The sequence below is a fragment of the Calidris pugnax genome, unplaced genomic scaffold (genome assembly GCF_001431845.1).
Source record: "Calidris pugnax isolate Ruff unplaced genomic scaffold, ASM143184v1 scaffold287, whole genome shotgun sequence".
NCBI lineage: Eukaryota > Metazoa > Chordata > Aves > Charadriiformes > Scolopacidae > Calidris > Calidris pugnax.
Window position 1 is genome coordinate 750991 of NW_015091025.1, and position 22670 is coordinate 773660.

The 22670-nt window shown below is 41.8% G+C and overlaps 1 protein-coding gene across 1 annotated transcript in view; it reads left to right on the top strand.

Moving 5' to 3' along the window:
- The first annotated feature begins 437 nt into the window (after positions 1 to 437).
- LOC106896123 (DNA excision repair protein ERCC-6-like) overlaps positions 438 to 22670 on the top strand; it is a 45748-nt gene continuing 23515 nt past the window's right edge. Inside the window, exons 1-8 of the mRNA XM_014955852.1 lie at positions 438 to 475; positions 2477 to 2910; positions 5145 to 5265; positions 5911 to 6359; positions 8674 to 8794; positions 11000 to 11108; positions 12511 to 13246; positions 20370 to 20495. Of these exons, the coding sequence (XP_014811338.1) occupies positions 2480 to 2910; positions 5145 to 5265; positions 5911 to 6359; positions 8674 to 8794; positions 11000 to 11108; positions 12511 to 13246; positions 20370 to 20495 (2093 nt within the window). The 5' untranslated portion in view covers positions 438 to 475; positions 2477 to 2479. The remainder of the gene's footprint in view (positions 476 to 2476; positions 2911 to 5144; positions 5266 to 5910; positions 6360 to 8673; positions 8795 to 10999; positions 11109 to 12510; positions 13247 to 20369; positions 20496 to 22670) is intronic.

The following is a 22670-nucleotide window of genomic DNA, read 5'->3' on the forward strand; positions in this document are numbered from 1 at the left end:
TGGGCTTGTGGGCAAGCGGCCCAGATCCTAAGTGACCTGTGGGCCTACAGGCAGGTGGCCTGAGGTGACCCATGGGCCTGTGGACAGGTGGCCCAAGCCCAAAGTGACCCACAGGCCTGCAGGCAGGTGGCCCGAGGTGACCCGTGGGCCTGTGGACGAGCGGCCCAAGCCCGAAGTGACCCGTGTTTCTGCGGGCGAGTGGCCCCAGCCGGTCCCGCGCACCGCCAGGCAGCACCGCACTAACGAGGCGACCCCACGGCAAAGGGCCAGCGGCCCCGGGGCTACTCGCCCTCTCCCCGCAGCGCCGGGGAACCCATCACGGCCTGCCCGCCCTGCGCCTTCCGGCACCACGCACGACGCACGACGCACGCGCGACTGTGACGCCGCCGGTCGCTAAGGAAGTGACGCAGCCGCGCTGGGCGTGCGTGGGCGGAGTGTCGGCGCTGTGAGGAGGAGAGGCCTCCCCAGCGGCCAGGTGAGTCCAGCTCCAGGGCCCGGGGGCTCCCGGTGGCCCTTCCCGGTCCGGGCGGAGGCGGCTCCCCCCGGAGCCTCTTCCCGGTTCCCTCCCGGCTTCGGGGCCGCGGTCCCGTGTCCCGGCCGTGCTCGCTGAGAGCGGGGGAAGGCGGGGGGCGGCCGGGGTCCCTGAAGGGGACAGACACCAACAACGGTGTCTGTTGCCTGAGGACCCGGGGCGTGCTCGGAGCTGATGAAAGAAAACCCAAGAGGCCAATGGGATCCTGGGCTGCGTAGGGAGGAGTGTGGCCAGCAGGTGGAGGGAGGTCACTCTCCCCCTCTGCTCTGCACCGGTGAGGCCACAACTGGAATCCTGCCTCCAGTTCTGGGCTCCCCAGTGCAAGAGAGACAGGGAATTGCTGGAGAGAGCCCAGCGTAGGGCAACAAAGATGATAGAGGCATTGAAGCATCTCCCTGATGAGGAAAAGCTGAGAGAGTTGGGCTCTTTAGCCTGGAGAAGAGAAGGCTGAGGGGAGGCGATGAGGCCACAGCTGGAATCCTGCCTCCAGTTCTGGGCTCCCCAGTGCAAGAGAGACAGGGAACTGCTGGAGAGAGCCCAGCGTAGGGCAACAAAGATGATAGAGGCATTGAAGCATCTCCCTGATGAGGAAAAGCTGAGAGAGCTGGGGCTCTTTAGCCTGGAGAAGAGAAGGCTGAGGGGAGGCTTATCTGTGTTTACAAGTATCTAACGGCTGGGAGGGTCGGTTGAAGAATTGGAATGGACATTGGAATGGGCTGCCCAGGGAGGTGGTTGAGGCCCCATCCCTGGAGGTGTTCAAAAGACGGGTTGATGTAGTGCTGGGAGGTCTGGTTTAGTGATGATGCTCCTTGTTTGTTGTGCGGGTGTCCGTTTTTGTCAGTTAGGTTGACGGTTGGACAAGATGATCTTTAAGGTCCCTTCCAACCTAGAAGATTCTGTGATGATGGAGCCAGACTCTTTTCAGTGGTTCCCAGTGACAGGATGAGGGACAAGAGGCACAAGCTGGAACATGGGAAGTCCCACTCAAATCTGAGGAAAAACTTTACTTTGAGGGTGGCAGAGCCCTGGCAGAGGCTGCCCAGGGAGGGTGTGGAGTCCCTTTCTCTGGAGATCTTCAAGCCCCACCTGGATGCTCCTGAGTGATGTGCTCTGGGCAGCCCTGCTTTGGCAGGGGAGTTGGACTAAATGATCTCTAGAAGTCCCTCCCAGCTCTGACAATTCCATGATTCTGTGAAAACCCTGAGCTGGGACTGGGATCCATGAGCTGCTGTGGTAGGAGAGGCTGCTGACGGAGCCCACCTGCCCTTTTAGTGTCTTCTTGCAAGTTTCTCCCTGAAGTTGATAAAAAGTACTTCCTTTCACTAGTCAGTTTCACCCTGAAGGCTCCAAACAGCATCAGTTCCAGCCTTGCCTTTGTAAGTTACTTCAGGGTTAGTTTCATAACAGCTGCTTTATGTTCTGCTTCAAAGCTGAATTGTCAAGCTACACCCAACTGTTCTCATCAGTACTTTCACTGGTAAGGCTTAGCGTGTCTCAAAAACTTGTATTTTTTGGTTTTGGATAAGTTAAGTTGCACGTGTTTTTGTTATGTTATAGTCTTCTGGAGCATGACCATTTACACGCAGGACTGAGTGCACTGTCCTTGCCAGAGTGATTTTGAGAGGTGAAATCTGAAAGGAGAGTAATTTTTACAGGTTGTTTTATTTGTCTCGATATCAGCATCTTCCAGGAGTATTCATATAGTTGCCCTTAAGAAGTTTTTGGCCACTTTTTCCTTTTGATTGTGGAAATTAGTGTGGAGAGGCCTTTGGGGGGAGAACTCATGGAGAAGTAGACTACTAAGTGCTTTGAAACAAGAATGTCTCATAAAGAAACATGCTTGTTGATTTGCTTACTTTTATTTGGGCTCAGTCTCAATGAGTAACTCTGTGTTTGTGAATATTTTTGTGATGATGTGGGGTTTTTTTTCTTGTCTTTGGGCAGAGGATGCCAACGGACAGCAGCCACCTGCCAGACAGTAGCCATGAACAAGACTCTCTTACTACTTCAAGCAGTAATTCCCTGCATAATGCTGAGGAATCGGGAGCTGAACAAGAAAATGGCACTTGTGACAGTGACCTGGATAACAGCATTGGAGTTCCCAACTCCACCAGCCAGCCATCGACTTCCATGGATGTTCCTTTGGAGGTGCCCAGAAGAGGACAACCCCTTCTACACATCAACAGGCAGCAGATTCAGTCGGTCTCAGACAGCGCACAAGCTGCTGAGCTCAAGGGTTTAGGAGTTGATGTCTATGACCAGGATGTATTGGAGCAAGGAGTTCTCCAGCAAGTAGATAATGCAATTAACGAAGCTAATAAAGCAGCAAAAAGAGCTGATGCAGAGAAGGAATATCAGTCAGTGCTGGATGACATCAGGTAAATTGTGTCCGTCCTTTACTGTCCCTTTCTGTTGCTCACTATCTAATGAGACTTGGTGTCTCGTGTTTTTAAATGCTGGAAGATGAAAAGATGTTTTGGAAGCACTGGAGCACACGGACTCTTCTGAGTCACCCACCTTTTTTAAAAAGAGAAAATATTTTTCACATCAGAGCGATGCTTCATTGCTCTTATTTGATAAATTCAGCCATGCATCGAGGCAGTAGAGGAGAGCACATCTCCTTTCTCTGCTTTGTCTCCTGCCTCACCGAGCTGTGTGTCTGCTTTCTGGGCAGTGGAGAACTGTGTCATACTCTGTTCTTCAAAGTTATAGTCAGAAAAATTGCCAATTCTGTGTGCTTCTGGGTTATCTGCTCCTGGTTACCTGCCTTCTGTAACTTGGGTGACTCCATACCACAAGCAGACTACGACCAAAAACCTTATCACTATGTGATGTACTTAATGACACCTTAAAAGAATCTAATTGCTTAATCAACAGGATATATTGATAGTAGAAGACTTTGAGGGATAGGAGCCACTGATCTCTTGAGTTTTGGTCTTGGATCTCCCGTTCTGTTTGCGGTCTCATTGTAGAGTTACTGTGTGAGCTGCTGCAGGTGAAAATTACTACCTGTGTGTCTTTAGCTGCAGTAATGTTGGTTTTTAGTGCTCAAGTGTTCTGTAGGCCTCAGTCACTGATGGGAACTCCTGCATAGCTCTCTTCTTATGGGTGTGCTTCATTTTATGCACTTCATTAATTTTCCAGTTTGGGTGTGGAGGTGTGAAACCGAGTAAATTTGCGAAACTGGAACCTGATTTCAGATGGTATGTAGCAGAGGGACGTCATAAGTAACATGGTCCTTGAGAGGAAGAACGGAGCAGCGTAACCATCACAATTAGATTCTGCAGTTAATGAGGAAGTGGTGCACAGCACTGGCAATTACTTGATACTTTCCTCTCATTCTTTAAGAAGCCTCCTGTGATTTTTCTTCCCGCTCTATTTTCACCTTCCATTTCAAGTTGTGAAATGAGATTTATGTGAGGGGTGTACGACTGGTTTCTGCAGACCTGCAGAGCCTCTTCTCTGTAACGGGTGATGTACAAGTCTGAAAGTTGATTTTGGAGGCGAATTAGCAGAGATGCAGCTGGCTTCTTGAGCAGAGGGACTAACACACATAGAGATGTACAAGTGGAGCCTTGGTTAAAGTCCTGTAACACAGTGATTGCGTGACTAGAGGTAAAGTTGGGCAAGAAGTGGGTTTTGAGTAGTTGGCACAGAGTTCTCTGATAGAAGCTCCTGGGAGAACATGGTAAAATCCAGATGAGAGCTGGAGAGAAGCATGCCCCAACAATTTCCTCCCTGACAGTTGCAGAGACTTTAGTAGTGCTTCTCTTTGCACGTGAGGTGAATAACACACTTTGTGGGTGTTGTAAAGAGTTTTCTTGGACATTTTTTCATCATGTCAAAGTGCAGTGTGTGTATCCTTCTGACATTCTGCTGATTGAATCAACAAAGCTGGATTTATTGCTTCTGACACCGGGGCACTGCCTCCTTTCTTGCAAACAAATTCAGCAGCAGAAACAGATGGTATTGGGTTATAGGATGTGGTTTAACCTGAATTTCATATTCTGTCTGGAGACAGGAAAAATGCCGTTGGAGGAGGAAGGAATTTTTAATGTTGATGTGCTGTTGATTCTTTGAGCTAGTCTGTCTTCCTGAAATTGTATTTTTATTTTATAATCTGTTCTTTGTGTAAAAGAGACATTGTAAAGGGAAAAGAAATAGACTTCCTTATAAATAGGCTTCCTTATATAATGACATCAAACTACTAAGAGTTTTGGAAAACGAAAACGTGGGATTTCCTGTTTAGATTTTTGTTTTGCATTTTGTTTACCTTGAATAATACAAGCAACCACTATCACTTGCTTATAATTATCATCAGACTTGTAACTTTTGAGGACTAAATATTGCAGTGGTTTGTTCAGTTTCCTTGCTTCTGGAATTTTAGTATTAGCAAAATATTGTTAAAAAATATTTCATGAAGCACAACTTTTAAAAGTGTTTAATATTTCCAATGTTGTTTAAGTAAGAGATTCTTACTTAGAAACTTACCTTTAGACCTTTTTCAATCTTGCCTTAAATCTTCTGGGACCTCTAAATTGTCTGAGGCAAGATTTACTATTTTTCTTTCTGGAGTTAACCAGTACATTGCAATCTTCTTGTTATTTTTCAGGTCATGTACGACATCTCTGAAACAAATAGATAAAATTATTGAGCAACTTTCACCTCAAGCTGCTGACAACAAAGATATAAACAGAAAACTCGATTCTGTAAAACGGCAAAAATATAACAAGGTGATGGGATTACATTCATTTCCTGCTGACAATACTTAACTTGTACTTTGGCTTAAGGTTTGGATTATGTGATATAATTCTTGCTTAATTATAAACTTCAGAGTCAGTTTATGATTGATTTTCCCTTCCCTTTTCAGTGGTTTAATTTTCTACCAAAAATGTAAATAATCAAGTTAAAGATGAGAGAGTGAGAGCTGAATTATATTTTTATTTGATTTTATTCAAACTTCCAGGACCTGCTCAGAAGCCTGATTTGCGTTACTTTAATTAAATCCCTCCCAGAAGTATTTTGAGAATTAGCAGGGTGTTGTTAGTGCATGACTCAATAGTGGACTGAAATCTCAGCTCTCATGGTCTTCATTCCTTCCTTTCCTTAATCCTCTTCCATTGGCTGTATCCTCCTTGTGCCAGTGCCCATCATTCCTTCCCATGTAGCACTCACATCCGATGGAAATTCACCTTCATATTTTCTCTAATGATAAACCTGACCAAAAAAACCTCCTGTCCTTTGCCCTCAGCTGCTTCTTCCCCATCTCGGGCCCTTTGCCACGGACTCGTTCAGTTGTTTGGTTTTTAACCTTGATGGTTTCAGAATGAGTAACTCTGTGTTTGTGAATATTTTTGTGATGATGTGGGGTTTTTTTTCTTGTCTTTGGGCAGAGGATGCCAACGGACAGCAGCCACCTGCCAGACAGTAGCCATGAACAAGACTCTCTTACTACTTCAAGCAGTAATTCCCTGCATAATGCTGAGGAATCGGGAGCTGAACAAGAAAATGGCACTTGTGACAGTGACCTGGATAACAGCATTGGAGTTCCCAACTCCACCAGCCAGCCATCGACTTCCATGGATGTTCCTTTGGAGGTGCCCAGAAGAGGACAACCCCTTCTACACATCAACAGGCAGCAGATTCAGTCGGTCTCAGACAGCGCACAAGCTGCTGAGCTTAAGGGTTTAGGAGTTGATGTCTATGACCAGGATGTATTGGAGCAAGGAGTTCTCCAGCAAGTAGATAATGCAATTAACGAAGCTAATAAAGCAGCAAAAAGAGCTGATGCAGAGAAGGAATATCAGTCAGTGCTGGATGACATCAGGTAAATTGTGTCCGTCCTTTACTGTCCCTTTCTGTTGCTCACTATCTAATGAGACTTGGTGTCTCGTGTTTTTAAATGCTGGAAGATGAAAAGATGTTTTGGAAGCACTGGAGCACACGGACTCTTCTGAGTCACCCACCTTTTTTAAAAAGAGAAAATATTTTTCACATCAGAGCGATGCTTCATTGCTCTTATTTGATAAATTCAGCCATGCATCGAGGCAGTAGAGGAGAGCACATCTCCTTTCTCTGCTTTGTCTCCTGCCTCACCGAGCTGTGTGTCTGCTTTCTGGGCAGTGGAGAACTGTGTCATACTCTGTTCTTCAAAGTTATAGTCAGAAAAATTGCCAATTCTGTGTGCTTCTGGGTTATCTGCTCCTGGTTACCTGCCTTCTGTAACTTGGGTGACTCCATACCACAAGCAGACTACGACCAAAAACCTTATCACTATGTGATGTACTTAATGACACCTTAAAAGAATCTAATTGCTTAATCAACAGGATATATTGATAGTAGAAGACTTTGAGGGATAGGAGCCACTGATCTCTTGAGTTTTGGTCTTGGATCTCCCGTTCTGTTTGCGGTCTCATTGTAGAGTTACTGTGTGAGCTGCTGCAGGTGAAAATTACTACCTGTGTGTCTTTAGCTGCAGTAATGTTGGTTTTTAGTGCTCAAGTGTTCTGTAGGCCTCAGTCACTGATGGGAACTCCTGCATAGCTCTCTTCTTATGGGTGTGCTTCATTTTATGCACTTCATTAATTTTCCAGTTTGGGTGTGGAGGTGTGAAACCGAGTAAATTTGCGAAACTGGAACCTGATTTCAGATGGTATGTAGCAGAGGGACGTCATAAGTAACATGGTCCTTGAGAGGAAGAACGGAGCAGCGTAACCATCACAATTAGATTCTGCAGTTAATGAGGAAGTGGTGCACAGCACTGGCAATTACTTGATACTTTCCTCTCATTCTTTAAGAAGCCTCCTGTGATTTTTCTTCCCGCTCTATTTTCACCTTCCATTTCAAGTTGTGAAATGAGATTTATGTGAGGGGTGTACGACTGGTTTCTGCAGACCTGCAGAGCCTCTTCTCTGTAACGGGTGATGTACAAGTCTGAAAGTTGATTTTGGAGGCGAATTAGCAGAGATGCAGCTGGCTTCTTGAGCAGAGGGACTAACACACATAGAGATGTACAAGTGGAGCCTTGGTTAAAGTCCTGTAACACAGTGATTGCGAAATTAGCAGAGATACAGCTGGCTTCTTGAGCAGAGGGGCTAACACACGTAGAGTAGAGCCTTGGTTAAAGTCCTGTAACACAGTGATTGCGTAACTAGAGGTAAAGTTGGGCAAGAAGTGGGTTTTGAGTAGTTGGCACAGAGTTCTCTGATAGAAGCTCCTGGGAGAACATGGTAAAATCCAGATGAGAGCTGGAGAGAAGCATGCCCCAACAATTTCCTCCCTGACAGTTGCAGAGACTTTAGTAGTGCTTCTCTTTGCACGTGAGGTGAATAACACACTTTGTGGGTGTTGTAATTTGACCTTGTTTCATCATGTCAAAGTGCAGTGTGTGTATCCTTCTGACATTCTGCTGATTGAATCAACACAGCTGGATTTATTGCTTCTGACACCGGGGCACTGCCTCCTTTCTTGCAAACAAATTCAGCAGCAGAAACAGATGGTATTGGGTTATAGGATGTGGTTTAACCTGAATTTCATATTCCTGGATACAGGAAAAATGCTATTGGAGGAGGAAGGAATGTTTAATGTTGATGTGCTGTTGATTCTTTGAGCTAGTCTGTCTTCCTGAAACTGTATTTTTATTTTATAATCTGTTCTTTGTGTAAAAGAGACATTGTAAAGGGAAAAGAAATAGACTTCCTTATAAATAGGCTTCCTTATATAATGACATCAAACTACTAAGAGTTTTGGAAAACGAAAACGTGGGATTTCCTGTTTAGATTTTTGTTTTGCATTTTGTTTACCTTGAATAATACAAGCAACCACTATCACTTGCTTATAATTATCATCAGACTTGTAACTTTTGAGGACTAAATATTGCAGTGGTTTGTTCAGTTTCCTTGCTTCTGGAATTTTAGTATTAGCAAAATATTGTTAAAAAATATTTCATGAAGCACAACTTTTAAAAATGTTTAATATTTCCAATGTTGTTTAAGTAAGAGATTCTTACTTAGAAACTTACCTTTAGACCTTTTTCAATCTTACCTTAAATCTTCTGGGATCTCTAAATTGTCTGAGTCAAGATTTACTATTTTTCTTTCTGGAGTTAACCAGTACATCGCAATCTTCTTGTTATTTTTCAGGTCATGTACAACATCTCTGAAACAAATAGATAAAATTATTGAGCAACTTTCACCTCAAGCTGCTGACAACAAAGATATAAACAGAAAACTCGATTCTGTAAAACGGCAAAAATATAACAAGGTGATGGGATTACATTCATTTCCTGCTGACAATACTTAACTTGTACTTTGGCTTAAGGTTTGGATTATGTGATATAATTCTTGCTTAATTATAAACTTCAGAGTCAGTTTATGATTGATTTTCCCTTCCCTTTTCAGTGGTTTAATTTTCTACCAAAAATGTAAATAATCAAGTTAAAGATGAGAGAGTGAGAGCTGAATTATATTTTTATTTGATTTTATTCAAACTTCCAGGACCTGCTCAGAAGCCTGATTTGCGTTACTTTAATTAAATCCCTCCCAGAAGTGTTTTGAGAATTAGCAGGGTGTTGTTAGGGCATGACTCAAGAGTGGACCTAAATCTCAGCTCTCGTGGTCTTCATTCCTTCCTTTCCTTAATCCTCTTCCATGGGCTGTATCTTCCTTGTGCCTGTGCCCATCATTCCTTCCCGTGTAGCACTCACATCCGATGGAAATTCACCTTCATATTTTCTCTAATGATAAACCTGACCAAAAAAACCTCCTGTCCTTTGCCCTCAGCTGCTTCTTCCCCATCTCGGGCCCTTTGCCACGGACTCGTTCAGTTGTTTGGTTTTTAACCTTGATGGTTTATAATCAAGTTAAAGATGAGAGAGTGAGAGCTGAATTATATTTTTATTTGATTTTATTCAAACTTCCAGGACCTGCTCAGAAGCCTGATTTGCGTTACTTTAATTAAATCCCTCCCAGAAGTGTTTTGAGAATTAGCAGGGTGTTGTTAGGGCATGACTCAAGAGTGGACCTAAATCTCAGCTCTCGTGGTCTTCATTCCTTCCTTTCCTTAATCCTCTTCCATGGGCTGTATCTTCCTTGTGCCTGTGCCCATCATTCCTTCCCGTGTAGCACTCACATCCGATGGAAATTCACCTTCATATTTTCTCTAATGATAAACCTGACCAAAAAAACCTCCTGTCCTTTGCCCTCAGCTGCTTCTTCCCCATCTCGGGCCCTTTGCCACGGACTCGTTCAGTTGTTTGGTTTTTAACCTTGATGGTTTCAGCAATTTGGATAATGCTGTGTTCACTGTTTGGCTAATTAAGAGGGTGGGGGGGGGCAGCACTGACCAGTGGCACGGGACTAGGGATAAGGAGCTGGAAATATTGAGAAGAAATGAGTTAAATCAGACTTACCACTGAAGAGTCATCATTGGACACTGTATTTTTCCTGTTTTCATGTTACTTGAAGTTATTTATGCAGGTGTTACTTGCAGGGGAAGTTCAAACATCGTTGCAAATTCGTTGTTAGCCGTCTGTAACGGTCCTCAAAATGCAACAATAAATCCCTGTAGGCAAACTATAATCTGTAAAAGTTGTCCCAATAACCTCAGGAGCCTTCTGGAGGTTGGTTGGGAGCAGGCAGTGTATTTAAAGCTGGTTTTGAGCTACTTCTTGCTTGGAGAAGTGCCTTTTAGTACTCTTCCTTTTATAGCATTTTAAAAAAAAAATGAAGACGACTGAATTCTTCTGTGACTGAGACAAATGGGAAGTTAATGAGTGGTACAAGGCAGCTAGTTCCTTAGAGCTGTCACACAGGGAGTGTTTTATGATATAAAGTACTCCAGTGGTGAGGATAATAGTGCATACAGGGGAGATAATAGATTGTACCATACAATAATATACTTGCCCTGTTCTTCACCAAAAAGAAAAACAAATTAGTATGATGGACTGACTTAGTTTCAGTTCCTTTGTAACAAAACAGTCCAAAACTTCTGGGATGATAAGTAAATCTTATTAAATCTTACAGCTGTTTTCAGTGGCTTATTAACCATTAACCCAGCCTTGCAAATCATGAACAAATCTTCTGGTGGTTTCTGTGCACATCACTAATGTGCTTGTGGGCTTCCTTTGCTAGAATCAGCACCTTTTGAGGTCATTTGATGAATGTGCCCATAAAAATGCATCATTTGCTTGTGAAATTTGTGTGTATAAACAATCTGGTCTTACTGTACACGTATCGTAAGGTGATTGTACACACAAGATTGTGTATCTCCTGTGGGCTGGAGTCCTGCAGATACTGTGGTGACCCTTTTTTTGCACCTTTTTTCGTTTCAAATGCTGTACTGTGAACATTTGAATGTGAGATTCTGGCGAAAAATGCTGCAAATATAGTCATTCAAGTCTTGTTTAAAAGGAGAGCGAGTTTATGAACCGGTTTAAAAATTCAATTATGTATCTACTTGTCATTCAAGGAGCAACAACTGAAGAAGATCAAAGCGAAACAAAAGCGTCTGCAAGCAATTCTTGGCGGAACGGAGATTCTTGATAGAGTAAACGAGATTGAATTTGAGGACAATGAAGGTATGGGAGAAAGCTGAAAGTTCTCTTTTACTTTGATGTAATGCTTTTTTTTTTTCTTTTTTGTTGGAAGCTACTTTGCAGGATCTTTGCCAACAAGGAAATAAATTTCCGTGGTTTGCTTTCCAAGCGAGAGTTAAGAACGCTTATTCTCTGCACCTGCAGAATTGGCATATTCATGTGGGAAGTTTTAAAAAATGGCTGTTAATCCACGTTCAGCTCAGTAGGGATGGCTGAGGCACATTAGAGTATTGGGCTTAATAAATTGGAAATCCTAACATTTTTTTTCCCAGCTAATTTGATAAAGATGACTAACATCATGATTGAATTACATTTTCTATGCTGGATGCTATCAATCAGCATTAACAAAATTGGTTTTTCTTACTGTTGGGAAGTATCAGTAGAAATGGAAGGGGGAAGTGCTTCTCTTTTTCAGGCTGCACTATGATTTTAAAAAATAAAAATAAGGTTTTTTTCAAAGGCAGGATATTTGTTCTCTTGGTGTTTCACTGGGCATTCTTTCTCGCTGCTGTCTGCAAACCAAGCTTGGATTTTGTCACTGCAGCCTGGCAGGACAAGGAATTGCCCTTCAGCTTCCTGAATTCAGGAGCTTTTCCACCTCTTTGGTTTCAAACACCAATTATAGTTTGTGTTAATGTGTGTAATAACTGTGTATGCAGTTGAACTGCATGTGCTCTTTTCTGGCAATGTGCTGTGCAGCCAATCTGACTTTCAAAGTCCTAATCATAATTAGTATTGTAGAGCATGAAGATGGGGATTGTCAGATTTCAAGCTTGTGAGTAGGACTGCAAGGATTGTTTTCTTTTTTTATTTTTTTTTTTAAGTATGTGGGAAGACAGTCTTTTGTGTGTTTTGTAAGTTCTGTGTCTGTCCTGGATGGTAATAGAAACGTCAGATTTCAAGCTTGTGAGTAGGACTGCAAAAATCAATAACAAAATAGAAATGGACTGTGTTACTTTCCAAAGCAGTGATTTCTTGCACTGAACGTGGTGGCCTGGGTTGAACTGAGTATATGGAGCATGTTACAGTCTCCCAGGGCACATGAACTCTCATTTTTTGGTGGTTCTTGCTGCTGTGTGTTGTTTCAGAAGTATTTGAGTTGTGATAGTACGTGCAATGTTTCCTATCTGAAGTTTGAGAAGTAAAAGTTTGAAGTAAAAGTTACCATCTGACTTTTTCAACCTTCTGTGTGTTGTGTTTTGCATTATTTAAGCTTCAAATATGGGTGACGATAATTTGAACTTCTAAATTGTACATAAAAACTGACCTGAATGCGTATAAATCTGGGAGGGGGCGGGAGGGAGGAACCAAACCACCCTTGTTCCTGTGTTTGAATTATTCAGGAGGTGTTAAAAACATGCTGGATGTCCTGTTTCTCTTGCAGAACCCGGTCCATCGTGTCTCGGGAGCATGCTTATGCCTGCTCAGGAAACGGAGTGGGACGAGCTCATTCGCACTGGCCAGATGACCCCGTTTGGAACTAAAATACCTCAGAAGCCAGAGAGGAAGCCAAGACGGTTGATGCTAAATGAAGCCTCTGATTTTGAGAAGTACTTAGCGGACCAAGATAAGCTGTTATCTGAAAGAAAGAAGTTAGCCCTTCACAAAGGAGCGAAAAAGAAGGCACAAGCCAAAAACGCTCAGTGCGGAGCTTCCGTGTCCCCTGCGAAGGAAAAAAGGGCCAAAACCCTGACAAAAACCCTGACAAAAACAGATAAGCGCTTACGAAAACACCTGAGGAAACTTCAGAAGCACGCCCTCCTGATCCAGCCAAAGGCAGAGATTCCAAAACAGAAGAAATACCCCGAGGCCAAGAAGCTCAAGCGTGACGAGGATGAGAGCGGAGAGTCCGAGTACGTACCTGACGAGGAGCTCTTTGATCCAGAAGCAGCGGAAGAGGAGGAAGAGCAGGTGTCTTCTCCTGCTGAGAATGATTCCGATTATGAACTCAAGAACCTGTCAAGAAAAAGAAAATATTCGGCGAAGAGAGATTGTAAAGAAGGTGTGGATGATGCTGACTACTTCCCCAGCTCGGAGGAAGAGGAGTACACACTGGGGAAGCGCAAAGTGAAGAGGTGGAGAGATGATGGAGATGAAGATTATTATAAACAGAGATTAAGGTTAGTCCTAGACATTTTTATTAGTAACATGAACAAATCCTGTTGAACACGTGAAGGGCAATGTGTGTGATACACCCCCGGGAACTGAAGTGAGGAAAATCAGACAGAATGGTCTTAGCTTTCCAAAAGAAATCAGATGTACCTCATAATTACAAGGACTTTACTGTTGTTTTTTTTTCTGATTGTTGTAGATCCTTGAATAATATCGGGGTGTGTGTTGTTTTCAGAACTGGGAGCATGTCCAGGATGGAGTATCTATAAAACAACATATTACTGGGCAGCTTTTATACTTAAGCACTGGCTTTGTCTCTAGATAATACACCTACCTTTCAAGGAAAAAAAAAAAAGGATGGCACTTTTCCCCCAAGAGAGAAATCTTTCGTTTGAGATGGAGTGAGATGCTTAGTTTTTGGCTTTAAATAATTAACTGCCAGTCAAGACAAAATCATTTGAATAAATTATAGTTACTTACTATTTTTGTAGAGTTTGTTAAATCCGAGGCAATTACATTTAGTTTCTATGGCTAACAGTTTTCTTTGAAAAACATTATTAAGAGGATCTTTTGAATTTAAACTTGTAGAAAGATATACTGGAAATGACAATATCTATATTATTTGATTATTAGCATATGATACTTCTGTCCTCTAATATGTTACACAAGAGGTAATGAAGACCGGACATTTATACTGCTGTTGGTCAAGTCTAAAAAGAGCTGCTCTGTCTGACAGTGATTTTTGTCTCTTTGGTCTTGATGAGAGTGAAGGTAAAAACCTCCTTGTCGAAAGAGATATTGACAGTGGTGGTTTCTGTTGCTGTGATGACCTACGGTTGTCACTGAGGAAGGTTTCTCAGGGAGGAAAATACAGCTGAGAACACAAGTTATTTTTGAAAGCAGCAGCTGAAGCACCTTGTGCTGATCTGTGACTTATGAAATTTGTATCACCTGGGCAGTGCTGAGCTCTCTGTCGCTGCAGCGTGCTCCTGAGAGGTTTGCTCTGCTGCTGGCATAGCTCTTGAGTGACTAAAAATAAGACTGAGTGATATTTCCATTTTCACAACTTCCTGGAAAACATGTTGAAGGGGCAAGGAAGTGACATGTAGTTTGTTAACCTCTTAACATGGGAACTAGACATGCCAGTGAGTTTAAGAGTTGTTTTTACACATAGTGGGAGTCAAAAGGTGAAGATCATGGAAATGGCTGTTTTGTTTTAGTTGTTCTCTAACCACTGGCGTGTTGCCCCTTCAAGGGTTGAGCTTCATATAATGAACTTGAGCTTGTTGATAGCTCTGCTTACTTCTAATTAATTCGCCTTTAGTGAATGTCCTCCAGAAAGTCAAACTGGAATCAGTTTGAAAACAGCTGCTCCAGAGTGAAAGGAAGATGCCAGTGAGTTTAAGAGTTGTTTTTACACATAGTGGGAGTCAAAAGGTGAAGATCATGGAAATGGCTGTTTTGTTTTAGTTGTTCTCTAACCACTGGCGTGTTGCCCCTTCAAGGGTTGAGCTTCATATAATGAACTTGAGCTTGTTGATAGCTCTGCTTACTTCTAATTAATTCGCCTTTAGTGAATGTCCTCCAGAAAGTCATGGATTCCAGCTTGAAAACAGCTGCTCCAGAGTGAAAGGAAGAGTGTATATTAGAGCTGTAGGTTAAGGGTGATTGATACAGTGATAAGGAGACACTGGGAACAGCAAAGGAACTTGATTAGTGCTTGGGAGGCTCGAATTTTACACTTTTATGGAAATATAAAATCTTCCAGACTTAAGTGAAGCTGTGTCAGAGAAGGGGGTCAAGAAGTCAAGGTGTAAACACCACGTCTCCCTGCGGTGAGAGGCTGGGTTGCTGTGGTGGAAGAGGGGTCTCCTAAAAGCAGAGGGACTCCCAGTTGTAGAATTGCTGGTACCAAAACCTCAGGGAGGAAGAGCCCAAATTTGCTTTCACATCCCGGGTCACAAAGGCGGATCAGAAGCAGTAGGTTTGCAATTCCAGGGTGCTACTTCTCAAAGTTAAAGCTTGTTTTATTGCCCTTGAATAGAAAATCTCATCAAGAGGCTTAATCTGAGCGATGTCCAAAGGGTCACCAAGAAAGATGTTTTTTTTTTTAATTGGCTGCATTAACAAAAAATAATTGTACTTAATTGGTAAAATATTTACTGTGTTACTGACTAAAACCGTACTCTTCGCATTTGAATTAGACCAATATTAAATCATTTTTAATTCAGTGTTTTCATCAAGAGTAATTTATTTTGATTGAAAGTTTTAATATGACTCACAGTTTAAATTCGTTCAAACTCGTTTTTTAATAACGTTAAGATTGTGACAATTTATCCTTAGCAAAGTCATATCGTAGACTACATTTCTTTTTTGGTTACTAAAGTTACAATAAAAGCCTAAATGAATTTTAGAAATATCAATAACTGTAATTGCTACCAAAACACTACATCTCTTAAAAATTTCATAGCTGCAGTTATTGTGGCTGTTAAGCTGCAGCTGTCCACACTGAGGGCTTTATGCTGACACCCCCAGGTAATCTTCATTATGGGGAACGCCAGGAGAAAATAAAATGTGGCGAATTAAGAAACATATTAAGAATGCTATAGAAATGCTGTCATTTGCTTACATTTATGTCTTGTTTGGTGTCAGTTTTACTTTTGAATGCAAACGAATGGGTGAGATTACGGTGTATTTTCCCCCTGAGAGAGGCAGGGGAAGATCCTTGTGGATTACTTTAGTTTTCTGAACATCCAGGCTTGTGCTTGGCGCCGAGCGCAGTCCTACGCTCCTAAAGAGGGAAAATGAGTTTCCTTTACATTAAAACTTTTCAGAGATGGGACTTTGAAGAGATTGGTCTGTGGCAAGGGGAAAAGACGATGATGTTGTTAAAGCAGGATAATTAGCAGGACTGCAAAGCGTCTCGAGAAGAAGAGGCTGTTTTATGGGCGTAATCTGCGGTAAACGGGGCAGGAGGGAGAGCACCCAGCTCTTTCCTTTCCTCCCAAAGACTCCTCACAGTGGTCACTCTGGTCACTTGAGGCAAGGTGTCACCAGTGGAAGGTGAAAAGGGAATTCAGCTTCTGCTCTCAGTAATTTCAGTTCTTTTACCCTTGTGTGGGTCTTACCCCTAGTAACCCCTGGTTACCGGAGCCACCTAGGCAGGGGAAAAATCTGTTCTGAAAGGGTTAAGGTCTACAGTGAATCATAACTCGCAGGAATGTTGTAGAAATGAACATCAGTGTTATGGAGAGGAAAGTAAATAAGGAGGATACCATCAAGCAGCTCAAATGTAAGATTTAGATTCAGTGAAAGTCACATATCATTGTTCCCAACCTGCCCTTCGCACTGATAATTACCAGCTGAACCCAGATGGTTGGGTAATTAGTCTCTAGGATGGTGCTCCCAAAGACTCCTCACAGTGGTCACTCTGGTCGCTTGAGGCAAGGTGTCACCAGTGGAAGGTGAAAAGGGAATTCAGCTTCTGCTCTCAGTAATTTCAGTTCTTTTACCCTTGTGTGGGTCTTGCCCCTTTCTCTAGTTACCAGAGCCACCTAGGCAGGGGAAAAATCTGTTCTGGAAAGGGTTAAGGTCCACAGTGAATCATAACTCGCAGGAATATTGTAGAAAGGAACATCAGGATTGTGGAGAGGAAGGTAAATAAGGAGGATACTATCAAGCAGCTCAAAGGTAAGGTTTAGATTCAGTGAAGTCACATATCATTGATCCCAACTATCTTTCGCACTGATAATTACCAGCTGAACCCAGATGGTTGGGTAATTAGTCTCTAGGATGGTGCTGAACACCTCAGAGGCTTGATCCCCATCACCAGGTACTCAACAGTGACCGTCGTGGTCCAGAAGTGTTCAGAATTGGGGCTGGTGGAATCTTAACCTCTTGCTTCCTGCAATGGTCAGGTCATGACAGAGCCAGTTTCTTTGAAGACTTTGGAATGAATGAAAAAGTACCTCTTTTCAGCTTCTTTTACCTGGGAGCAGGAAATAAAAGTAACCTTGTTTACAGATTAAATGCGTAGGAAAGAAACCTTTTCTATGTTCTCAACATGAAACCTGTTGAATGGTTTTCTTGTCTTATTCTCAAGACTTTACAGATGTGGAAACTGCAATTTATCAGTATTTTTTTTTGGCATATTAATCAAAGTTTTCCTTTGCATGTATTAAATTGTAAAGCATAAGTCTAACCAGGTAGTTTTTGCTGCTTATAGTATATGTAGTTAATGTTTTAGATTATTGACACTGCTAATATGGTATCTGCATAAATTAAGAGCTTGAAGTCAAAACCAAACAAAATTAGCGGTCTTATGGCCATTATTCCCATTGCAGTTGTCAGTATGTATTTCCCTGCTGCTTCAAGGAAGGAAATACACATTGCTTTATGGGAGATAAGTGCCATATTGATGTTTTCTTGTATATTCTGTATAGTTTCTGGAGTACTGTTTGAATTCTTCCAGTGCTCAGAGGCCAGGCTGGGAAAGCTGCTTCTTTCCACGTGTCCCAAGCGGCACCCAAGCAGCTGAGGAGCTGGGAGTTGGGGCTATCGGTGCACAAAGCAGTTGATAGAAACAATCAACCCCCCAAAAATAAAACCTGCTTAAAAAGAAGTTGTTTTTCTCAGATCAGTTTTCATGTGCTTGCTCTCTTGGAAGCATCTGAGTCACTGAATCCCTTGACGTTTCAGACTTATAAATTAAAACAGGATTAAATATTACCTTTCCTGAAAGATACTTTCTTAGAGCATCCTAACTGCTCTTTAAAATGACAAAGCCGAGACACAAATGAAGATATATTTTGGCTTGCTCGCTGAGTACACCTTTCATTCGAAGCTCAAGTGTGTAATTGTCTCCATCAGTCTTAATTTACTTACGGCGAGTTGTGGTACTAACTGTGTGTATTTCATCTGGTAGGACGTACCAATTAAACCCACCCATATAGCCCATAAAAAGTTAGATCCAAAAAGTAATGCTGAATGCTTCAATTTAGCAAATTAGAATAATCTGTAAGGGATTCTGAGCTGTCTAAAATATAAAACGTATTGTGCTTCACAAATGCAAACTATATTAAACACTCAGCTTGGTTCCTGCTTGCATTTTTTTAACCAAAAAAAAAAAAGTCAAATTGCGCTCATTACTGTTTGGGATGGAGAATTTCTTTCTAGGGGATTGCAATAAGTGGGAAATGGGCTTAGTATCGGAATACATCCTTATATTCAGAAAGATTTAATTGTGTGATATATGGCTTTCATACTGCACTTTCCAGGATTGAATTGTATTTTTGTCGGTGGCCATGGACAAGATAAAAGAGATTACTCAAAGGTCATGCTTTGATTTTCAAGAGACCTTGGTGATACAGTAAAACCTATATTTTCTGATTGTTGAGGTGCACTAATGACGTTTAGTTGAGATGCAGAAGGACTATATTGACCAAATGGTTAGTGAAGTCAAACATGAGCTGTTTCTCCCTCCAAAGTTTGATTTCTGGGGAAATCAGAATTCTAAGACGAGACTGAAGAACTGGCTCCTGTGGAGGAGCAAATAGTGTTTGTCCTCCTGCTGCTTCAGCCAGTTAGATATTTAATCTTTTTTTAAATGAAAATAATGACATTTTAGTGTAGAATGTCTTATTGCAACGTCTTACATGAACTTCACAGCCTTTCAAAACCTGGATAGCTTCTTCAAACTTTGAAAGTTTTTAGGGGTAACAGCAAATTGCTGCTTTTTCTTTAAACTGAGGGCAAAAGAGGGCAATTTCTTTAAATCGAGGGCAAAAAGCCCTCCAGACCTTTGAAGGAGATGTAACACCAGAACCTTCAGGACTACAGCTGGTGTAAGGATGCATTTCAGTAAAGTAACAGATAAAGTGTGTGTAAAATGAAGTTTTCTTTAGGAAAACTAAGCATGGGATTTATTAGTTCGAGTTCTAGATATAGGTGTTTTCTAGGCATCTAATAATTTCAAGAGAAATCCCAACATTTAATCACACTTCTGGCAGGAAAATTGTAGTAATTCTATTAAGGGGAAGTGCCCAAATTCCTGGAGAGCTACAAAATAATCAGAAATGTTTCTTCTTGGTTGTTTCTGGACCACTTTTTCTGCTGTACACTAGAGGGCAAGCTGCTGCTTCCCAGGGGAGACTGGAGCTCCGGTTTGGTTTGGGGTCATTTCCAGTGGAATTTAGAATTAGAAGGCAAGCCTTGTCCAGATTATTGCCCTGCTTTGAGTTGGATAGGGATGAGTTACCTGCTATTCCAGCAAAACCCAAAGTGCAGGTGCAGTGCGATGGGTTAGTGCATCCCCCTACGCTCTGCTGTTACAGGTGGGTGGGTTTTGGGTCACTGAAACCCAAGTCCAGAGTTTCTTTGGGTGTTGAAAATCCTTCCGTGCTTTTTCAAAAGAGGGGGAGAACCACGAGGAGGGGAAGGACAATTCTCTAACCTGCCTGGAGTCCAAATAAGATCACAAATAAAGAGTACAAATCACTCTGTAATTTTATAACCTCCAAAACCTCAATTGCCTTAATAACGACTGATAATAGATTTAGAGCATGTCACCCCAAAGACGGTGACGTTTCCAGCAGAGTCCTCTGTGTAAGATCATACACCGTTGCACATTCCTCTAGGTGAAGGAAGTTATTTAAGTATTTGGTTAAATTAATAAAATTGCTTTGGAATACCTAAGCTCTGATATTTTTTTTTGTGTGTGTTTTTTTTTTAATGGAGATCTAGAATTGAAAGTAGCCAGGTTTTTATGATGATGTTGACTGTTGATTCCATTGAATTAGTTTTTCTGTCTACAGAAAATTTTGATTATTTTTTTGTGTTTTTTTTTTAATGGAGGTTTAGAATTGAAAGTAGGCAGGTTTTTTTTGATGATGTTGACTGTTGATCCAATTGAATTAGTTTTTCTGTCTACAGAAAATTGTAGCTAACTATACTATTGCTAATCTGATTGGCTATACTGTTATTATGCTATTAGCTATACTAATGCCAAAAGGTTACTATTTAAATCATGACATCGAAGAATGCCTTTTTATTGGACCTGGAAAATTCAGTGTAGTTTTCATACAGTATCTTTTTTATGCCATAATCAAATCTTGACTCCTTGTGTCTCTCTAGGAGGTGGCAAAAAGAACGTTTGAAGGACAAAGAACATCAAACAGCTGAGGAACTTTCTGAAGAAAGTGACACTGAATTTGACGAGGGTTTCAAAGTACCGGGATTTCTCTTTAAAAAGCTTTTTAAGTATGTATTGTATACTTTATTATTTTATTGTGATGCTCTATAATGTTAATAATCGTAGTAGGAGGAGTCATGGTGATTTCTGGATGCCCTTTGCTGGAACTTTTAATTCAGTGAATGATGCCTTAATCCTACAGAAACAACTGAAGTAGAAGTTATTTCATTAAAATAAGGCTCCAGGATCAAACCTCAAAGAAACCAATTTATTACAAGCACAAAATGTAGTTCCATGAAAATAATGATGAAAACTGGCTGATGTGAATCTTGTGAATGCATATTAGCTAAGCTACAAACGGAGGAGCTCTCCTTGTCTATTTTTATAAATACTTTCTTTTATTGATAAATGCTTTCTTTTAATTCAAGTGTGGAGCAGTAGAATAACTTTGAAGACCGAGCTGTTAGCAAGTTGTGATAACTGGAAACAAGAAATGTAGGTGTTTCTGTGACTGGGGGGAGTGAGGGAAATTATCTGCCAACAAAAAATATAGACGACTTTTTCTTTAAATAACTACTCAAAGTAACTACTTACAAGTCATATTATAAAATAGTCTTGAACATTTTGCCCAGTAAAATTTTAAAATATGAAGAGTGTGTTCCTAATTCCTTTAGTAGATGGAAAAGACTCTACAATTCATCCTTTAGTCACTTCATGCTGGGTTACAGATTTAGATGTCACTGCTCTCTGTTTCGGTTTTTTGAGACACTGGTGCCCAGTGATACTTTAAAATTCATCTCAAAAAGCTCTTTATAAAGGGCAGCCCAAACAAGCTGGCAGCTGCTGAGTTCACTTCATCCATAATATCCCCCTTAACTTTCATCCATAATAGCCTCAAATTTGATTTTGTTGGCAACGTTTTGCACAGCAGGAAAAAAGCATTTTCTCTTTCCCAAGCTAACTCTCTCAAATCTCCCAATGAGTGTAGCCGAAAGCTCTGGTTTATAGTGGGTGTGCGTGGTATCCCTTCCAACAGGACCACTTAGTCTTAACCTCAGAGAAATGATGGCTGTTGTCCTGCACTTGCTTGAGAAGGAAAGCACAAGCTCTGAAATGGGAATGAATTAATGACTCTGTTGCCAATATGTGGTCTCCAGTTGTTTATGCAAAGGTACTGCCCAAGTAATCATCCTGAGAAGGGATGTGCGGGCTGAGCAACCCCAAGGGAAGTGAAGTAAAGCAAGACAACTAAAAATTAATCTTAGAGATATCAGCCTTGCTAATGAAGGGTATCCCTGTGAACATGAGTCAGTTGGCAAAACTTCCTAAGTGGTTAGAAAGATCAATGGTGTTGAACGATTTGTCTGACTTAAATGCTGAAACCTCCGATGTAGGAAGGCCCAGAGTCAATAGGCATTAAACTTGGAGTTCTCAGCAAGCTGAGTACCAAACGTGGAGGTCTATTGACCCAAGGAGGTATCCTCTAAGTGATCTTCCTCCATAGTTGAATTGAATTCTGAAAGAGTTAGCTCATACTAGAAATAGCAGACCCTCCTTTGGTAAGCCTGGTAAAGTGGACTATCTGATTCTTAGAGAATCATGGGATGGTTCAGGTTGGAAGGGCCCTTAAAGACCATCCAGTTCCACCCCCTGCCCTGGGCAGGGACCCCTCCCACCAGACCAGGTTGCTCCAAGCCCCATCCAGCCTGGCCTTGAACCCCTCCAGGGATGGGGCAGCCACAGCTTCTCTGGGCAACCTGTTCCAGGGTCTCACCACCCTCACAGCAAAGAATTTCTTCCCGAGATCTTGTCTAAATTTTCCCTTTTTCACTTTAAAACCGTTTCCCCTCGTCCTATGGCTCCCCTCCCTGATCAAGAGTCCCTCCCCATCTCTCTGTAGGCTCCCTGAATACTTCTTCCATATATACCTGGTTTCTTCTTCATTTGCTTTCAGTGTGTGATTTCCCTGATACCTCTGAAATGCAGTTTTTGTCTTGGCAACAATGCAGTCTAAACTCTGCTAAAATTCCCTCCTGTGCTGCATGTCGAGGGGTGCATCGCAGCACGATTGCTTGGGTGAAGTATGGCCCAAACACAACTATTTTTGAAGATCAGGCAACATTTTTATCATTTATTATTATACTTCTACAGAAGTTTTGGAGTAAAAAAAACCCCAAAATATTAAAATTGATGCAATAAAACCATAATATTAAAGAAAATTGATTATCTCTCCATACAACCAT